The 7,945-nt window shown below is 33.0% G+C and overlaps 1 protein-coding gene across 1 annotated transcript; it reads left to right on the top strand.

The window, feature by feature from the left end:
- Nucleotides 1–25: 25 nt before the first annotated feature.
- Nucleotides 26–5,190, top strand: LOC134722284 (monocarboxylate transporter 12-B-like). Its single transcript, XM_063585894.1, has 6 exons — nucleotides 26–383; nucleotides 875–988; nucleotides 1,363–1,506; nucleotides 2,565–2,838; nucleotides 3,295–3,917; nucleotides 4,943–5,190. The coding sequence occupies exons 1-6, from the start codon at nucleotides 26–28 to the stop codon at nucleotides 5,188–5,190; spliced, it is 1,761 nt and encodes a 586-aa protein (XP_063441964.1).
- The last annotated feature ends 2,755 nt before the right edge of the window (nucleotides 5,191–7,945 follow it).

The raw sequence follows: 7,945 nt of genomic DNA, 5'->3' as shown, positions 1-7,945 counted from the left end.
CAAAAACAAACTTACTTAAGTAACAATGGATATTAATTCAGGACACATAAATCATTCATACATATGCGATACTAAATCTTTCAATCAAAAGCATCCCAGTCAAAATCAAGTTAGACAACGAAGTAGAAGTAGCGCGGATACCTCAATTGTTTACAAAAGTCCTCATCAACACGGACAGAGGAGTAGAAGTTTCGATTATATAAACACATCAAAGTATCATAAAAACCTGAGGGAACATTGGACTGGGTTCCTATTCTCTAAGGAGTTCCTCCCACTCGAGGAGAACGATAACCTAAATAAATCTAAAGACAAGGAGGTACCAGATGGCGGATGGGGATGGTTTATTTTACTCAGCAGTTTTATGATACAATTTATTGTAATTGGTAAGAATATTTGTTATTAAAGCATTGAGTGCTTCGTTATCCCTGTGTTATAAAACTTTGTTAAAGATTTCATCATTTTCAAACGTCAGAAGAGTTGAGTAATTTTTTAGAAATTGTCATGATGGAAATTCAGTACCGTTCAGACTAATGGCTTGAAGTCAGTTCAATATTGTTCAGTAGCCGTTCAGTTGGTGTTTTGTTAACAACTACTGCTGAACAGTCTAAACATACACCAACACATTGCAATTGACTGCAAGCGATTTTTTTAAACTGTATACTGACTTTAATAAGTGATACGTCTCACAATTGACCGAAAGATTGGCAGGATGAATCATTCCATGTTGAACATTTTAAGAGGTGTTAAGATCAAAATGACCATTTCAATTTACAGTTAATTGTGTGATTTGTCTTATTCTATTTTAATTTTGTGTAGTATTAACTATATGTTGTTTTATTTCATACAGGCTGAACTGTTTTCATGTCTATTTCAGGGTTTGACGGTGCATCTGGTATCCTGTTTCTGAAATTCACAGATAGATATAAACAATCGGCTGCAATCACAGCTTGGCTTGGTTCACTTGCAACGGCGTTAAGACTGTCTCTAGGTATGACACTTATTACTACAACACACAACACAGGCACATAGCTTAAAATTAAATAGACAAACAGACAAACAGCACACAAGACACAACATAGAGAAAAAAGACTAAGCAACTCAAACTCAACCAAATCTGGGAGTGGTGTGCTCCAAAAGAGCTCCACATGTGGACTTTAATTTTGATTCTCATTTAGTTTACATCACACTAAATTTTATTCATGTCGCAAACTAATATCAAAAGTTACTTATATTGTTTAAACACCTGTCCTTTCATAATCTTTTATTGCTGCTTATTTTGAAGTGGTATTGTTGTCGCAAGGAGACATTACCTGCATCTCCTTTTGATCACATTAGTATTATATATTTTTTTTATTTTTACAGGTCCTTTGGCTAGTGGTTTAAGCAATAGATTTACTGAGAGGGTCCTGATTATGGCCAGTGGAGTGATACTAGCATTATCTATGGTATTGACAGGGCTCTCGCCAAATGTTATATATGTCTTCCTGAGCTTTGGCATATGTGGAGGTTTGTTATAATTGTTATCTAGGTCAACATTAGAAATATCTGTGTTTCCCCTTCCCGACTGAGCTTTACAGGATATGGGTAGCTAGGTAGGCAAATTATTTTATTCTATTCCTTGATTTTGTTTTCTATATTTGATTTGAATAAAATTCAACAGGTTGGGCTCAAGTCAGGAAAAGTGAGGTATTCTCTGTATTTAGGGTACACCACAGGTTTCTTATGTATAAAAAACAGTATACAGCGACTTCTATTTTTCATATTCAATTTAATGGCATGAAATCTACAAAATTGCACCTTTTACAAGTGATAACTAAGTGTAACTCAAAACAAAAAAAATCCTTTGTTCGCCAAGTTATGCCTTGATCATCAATTATGAGCTGACAAAAAGGTGAGTTAATCCCGTGTGTATCAAAATTCAATGAATAGAAATTTTCAGTTATGGTCAGTTACTTTTTTGGATTCGAGCGTCACTGATGAGTCTGTTGTAGACGAAACGCGCGTCTGGCGTATATACTAAATTTAGTCCTGGTATCTATAATGGGTTTATTTACACACGGAATATGCAGCTTGGTCAATTGATTCCTTAGATTTGTATGTTTTGTTTTAGTTTAAAAAAAAACAAGGCTACACTTATTGATGTTTTGTCACTCCTGAAATACTTTTCAAATAAAAGTATTTACAAATTCGATTGAGCGATTAAGTGTTACCGTGCCTTTTTGTACATTTAATGATAGAAAATCAAGTTTAGAAAAAGGAAGTCCCTGTAGACTGATTTTTTTGTTGTTTTCGTGCTGTTTTTGTTTAGTCGTGAAGAAAACATTAATTAGGGTATCGAAATTTATACTGTAAACGACATTAAATAATGTTATTTCTATGCTTAGTTGACGTGCATGTTTATTATACATTTATTTTGATATGTATTCGTCTTTATGCGATCGAATTTGAATCCGGTTGCCTTCACACGTGATTTTGTAATATGTAATTGTAGTTCTAGATTAAATTTCGCATTCGATCAGTGATAAATAAAATCAATAATCGCACATTACATTTGTCTTTTTCAGGAATCGGCAGATCATTTGCTTACTGTCCAGCCATAGTTATGTTAGGCATATACTTTAAGAAAAAACAAGGTATAGTAACTGGAATTGCAGCTTCTGGTTGTGGAGTTGGACGGTTTGCAATGTCCCTTTTGGTACCGCTGTTGTTCAGATATTTTGACTTCCGAGGAGCCTTCATTTCAATGGGAGGCATTGCTTTACAGATTGTTGTAATGGGAGCACTGATGAGACCTCTATCTGTTACAAAAACTAAAATAATCAGCGAAGGCAACAAAGGGTATTTATCATTTTGTATGTAGAATACTATACTTCTTAAAAAAAAAATTTAACATTAAAAAATTGATACTGATATTAAATTACCAGACATGATGTATAATATATACAGCTGATGTTTACTAGGAAGCTACAAACAAACAAAAGATATATGCTATTACCTTTGAGAACATGGCCTGTTGGTATGAAACGAACAAAATTAAAAAAAACAAACCATGTGATAGAATGGATATGTCAATCAACAATCTGAACGACAAATTTTGTGAAGTATCAAGAAAATACATAGTAAACATTTATCTATGAGTTTGATTGTCCTTCTGGTATATTTTGTCCCTCTTTTACCTAAAACTTTTGTCATCAATTAAACATATTATACAAAAGTTGACAAGTTGTATGTTCTTTGTAAGTAAAAAGATATTTCCATGTTCATTATATATAAATTTTATTCATATCATTACAGATCAAATGTCCGTGCAGAATTAAATAATAATGGTTGCAACTTGTCTTCTGTTGCTGTTACAATACCTGAGGACAAGATACTAAACAATGAAATCAAAGAAAAAATTATATCCGAGAAAGATACAGGTGATGAGAATAAGACTCCAATATTTAACTTTGCCTTGCTGAAAGAAATGAGATTTCTAGGCTTTTGTATAACCATGTTACTATCTTCATTGGCAGAACAGTCAGCTTTTGTATTTCTACCAGCATTTTCTGAGGAAATTGGTGTCCTTGGAAACTTTAGTTCAGAATATACCCTAGCCATTACTTCGGTTTTTAATACTTTTGCTAAAGTTTTAGCTGGTTTTGTATTTGATTGTGGATTTGTTAGACCATACCGTGTTTATCTTTATAATGCATTAATGTTTGGTCTGGTTATAGTTTCATTTGCGATACCGTCAGTCAAAACATTTACCCAACTAGCTATAGCTTGTGCATTGTATGGCATGTTTTCTGGGTCATACACGGCACAGAAATCAGTGGTTATCGTGGATATTCTAGGCAGAGATAAACTTAAATACTCTTATGGAATCCTGATGATGTTCCAAGGTATCGGTGTGTTCATTGGACCTCCTTTATCTGGTATGTATATTTAGTTCCTTTATCTCTGATGAGTAGCTTTAAGAGAGACACGCCTTTGCATTAAAATTAAGCATTCTGACAGTCAGAATAACATTATCATAGTATTTGATTCGTTACATGTCTTTCGTGTATGAATATAATTTCCAGAGTGTCCGCATTTGTGACGGATGCTATTGTCATTTGATTACTAATGCAAGACTTCCTTTTCTGTTTGTAATAATCAGAAGCGTACACGTCAATTTATGTATAATCACATCATGTGTGAGGGTATCACCAATCCAGTAACCAGTAGGTCGGTACTCGCATGACAATACGGATTTTTTTTGTATTATTTAAATTTGCTGTTAGACGAAACGCGCGTCTGGCGTATACTAAATTTAGTCCTGGTATCTATGATGAGCCTACTTACCAAATATAGAATTAATTATAAATTAAGGAATGTATCTCCCGTATGCAAAACTCTGATTCCTTTCAAGGATTTGGCTATACTGTTTGGACCGTTTGGACTATAGCTCTTTAACTTTTATATAACTTTGGATTTCAAATAGTTTGGCCACGAGCATCACTGAAGAGACATGTATTGTCGAAATGCGCATCTGGTGCAGGAAAATTGGTACCGTTAATGTTATTATACAAAGGAAACAGCAGCTGGTACAGAAATTAAAAAAAAATATTGATAAACCGCCAACAAATTACAATAAAAAGAAAACAGTGAGAAAATTCATTACGTATTGTCAGCAATAAAAGGCCAAAAAATGAAAAAAACGTGAAATAATAAAAATGAAAAGCTAAATCTGATTTATTACAAACAAAAATGGTGTAACAGACAGCAACCAACGAAAATAATTGAATTACAAGTATCTGACATGGGTCATGTACATGTTGAGTGGGGCGTGATTTAACATGCTAAGACGCCTAGAGCTCAACTATCCCCTAAACAATACGATGATGGAAAGCTAATAAATAACAAGACTGTACCTATGAATTCCAGCATCAACTTAATAATTGTATTTCTTGTATTTTAGGTTTGGTTAAAGATATAAATGGACGGTATGACGTTGCATTTTACATTGGTGGTGTTGGTATGTTAGTTGGATCAATGATTCTTTTTATAAACAATGTTGTTCATTATGTCAAGTCAAAGAACAATACTACAAAGGGAGATAAACCCGGAACACTTCCACATAACAATAGTACAAATGAAGATAAACCCGGAACACTTCAAAAGACAATACAAATATCTGTTATACCAGCTGACAACTTGATATCTTGAAAACAAAAGAGATTGTTGATGAGATTTTGTTTAAGATTACATGTCATTATCTGAAGATCATGTACGAAACAACAGGCAGTAACCATGAAAACCAAATGCCATGAAGTCAGAATTAACTAGTTTGATAAAAGATTACAGCATGGAGCTCATTATTGAAAGTGACGCTTATATGAATGAGATAAAGACAAGGGATGGTAAATGGTTAAAATATGGTCCTAATAGTTGGAAGTGTGGTTAACATGAAAATAACAAATGAAAGATGTTGTAGTTTAATTATACATTAGGTTTTTTTATTACATTTATAATAAAGTATATTAATGAATATAACGTTGTGATAGTTACAATAGCAATTTCATTACCAGAAAAAGATCACTAGCTCGACTTTTCCTGTCAACAACAGACAATTAAACCTGACAATAGAAACATTACACAAGGGGTGTTCAAGAGTCCTTTGTCCATGGATGTATACAGAAATGCAGAACTCATACCTTTATATAGTAACATTCTTCAAACATAACTGTATGAAAGTTTAAATAGATACAACAAGGAAATTCTAAGATAAAGACATTGCGAATATGCCTTTTAAAATATTGAAAACAACACGTTATTAATTTCTTGCGTCCGAAGCGCTTATCTGGATTTACCTTCATCAGGAACGCTCAAAGCCAAACATTTGAAATCCGAAGATGTATAAGTACCGAAACCGTTGAAGAGCTGTTTGTCAAAAATACCTAAAATAAATAGCCAAATTCATCTAAAGCCAACTTTGCCTGAGGGAGTTGAAACCTTAGTTTAATTGTGCATTGACTTATAAAGTTGAAAACACACTTGGATAACTCTACTTAGCTCTTCAAAATGATTTTTTTCATGGCTTTTTGAAGTCAAACCTGTCTGACTCGGCCTCAATAATTTTGTCTCTGACAATCACTGCTCTCAATCACAATGCCTTGACCGACGTTGATAAACTACACATGAAGCCTTACCTGTACAAACATTATATGAACTCATAGTGGTTATATTTCTCTAGAATGATATCACCGAGTGAGTATTTCAATTTCGTTCCCGAGGGTATCACCAGCTCAGTAGTCAGCACGTCGGTGTTGACATGAATATCAATTATATGGTAATTTTTATAAATTTCCTGTTGCAAAACTCTTAGATTTTCGAAAAGTAAGGATTTTCTTATCCTAGGAATTGGCACAACTTTTTAAAATTTGTGGTTTAGTGTTCTTCAACATTGTACTTGTTTTGCTTTACAGCTGTTTTGATCTGGGCGTCACTAATGGGTCTTATGTAGACTTAACGCGCTTTATAGCTTGTTGTTCGGTGTGAGCCAAGGCTCCGTGTTGAAGGCCGTACTTTAACCTATAATGGTTTAATTTTTGAATTGTTGTTTGGATGGAGAGTTGTCTCATTGGCACTCACACCACATCTTCCTACATCTATAAACGCGCGTCTGATTAAAAACTATAATCCTGGTACCTTTGATAACTATTGGCCTTGTTATTTGTTCGCCTTGAACTATAATCATAAAAAAGGCGAACAAATAACCAGGCCAATACAGAAATACTCACGTAATAATATGATATTAGACCAGATTATAATCACTTGTGTGGTATGAATATGGCAGTAAGTAAATTCTTTTAAACCTAATTAAAATATTAATCTTTAAACAAAACAAGCAATCCTATTTTGTATACAATACTCACTGCTAAAAATAAACACTTTAATCATAGCATTAATCACTGGCAATCAGGTCATTCATAACTCTGACAGGAAAAATGCATTTAACTATGTACCTATATCTATGAAAATGTACTTACATTTATAAAGTAGAGGTCCCATCCAAAAGTTAGCAAATGTTCATGAATGTCAAGGTTACTAAGGAAACCATAGTTTAAACATGTGGCAATGCAAGGTCTTTGTCTGTTTGTTTTGTCTACACATCGTTGTCAACATAAATGAGTTTGCATACAAGTGAGAGGTTTAGCTAGCTATAAAATCAGGTTAAATTATGAATATTATACAATTACTGTCTTTTGGTAAGGTAAATATGTGGTTTAATTGACTTTTGAAAAACTGATATTCACTTCGGCCGTTGGCCTCAGTGAATATCAGTTTTTTAAAAGTCAATAAAACTACATATTTACCTTACCAAAAGACAGTAATTGTATAATATTCATAATTTATTCTATAACAGCTAACGAGAGAAGCAATATTTTCAAATTACATATAGTGCATTCATTAACATTAAATTAAAAACTTCGTTTTCTGCAAATTTTTCACCGTTTGTTCAATCAAATCAATGAAATACTGAAAAGCAAGGAAAAGAAGAATTATGTTCATCACCTTCAACTATACGTCATATATATAAAGAAACATAAACCAATTATAAACGACAACAGATATATAATTTTATTGATACATTTAAATTGATGTATTAAGAAAATTCACTGAAGCAAATGAAATGAAAATTTAACCTTTAAATTGATACTGTACATGTAAGATTGAGTTGGATAACTGGGATGTGTGTCATTCGATTAATATTAAAACAGAAACGTTGTCAGCTAAGAACATACATGAACATAAATTCTATCGCTGATGTCAAACGTTCTGTAACATTTATTATTTCGTGTTTTTTCTTTGTTTTGCATTTACCTGCAAATTATACGAATTCCTCGTCAGTTTCTTAAACGGATTTATAATTGACAAGTTATTCGATTGGATATGTTTTCGAGAGGGGGTCAAACTTTTC

This window comes from Mytilus trossulus, chromosome 6 (assembly GCF_036588685.1).
Source record: "Mytilus trossulus isolate FHL-02 chromosome 6, PNRI_Mtr1.1.1.hap1, whole genome shotgun sequence".
NCBI lineage: Eukaryota > Metazoa > Mollusca > Bivalvia > Mytilida > Mytilidae > Mytilus > Mytilus trossulus.
This window is presented reverse-complemented; position numbering and strand designations above follow the sequence as displayed.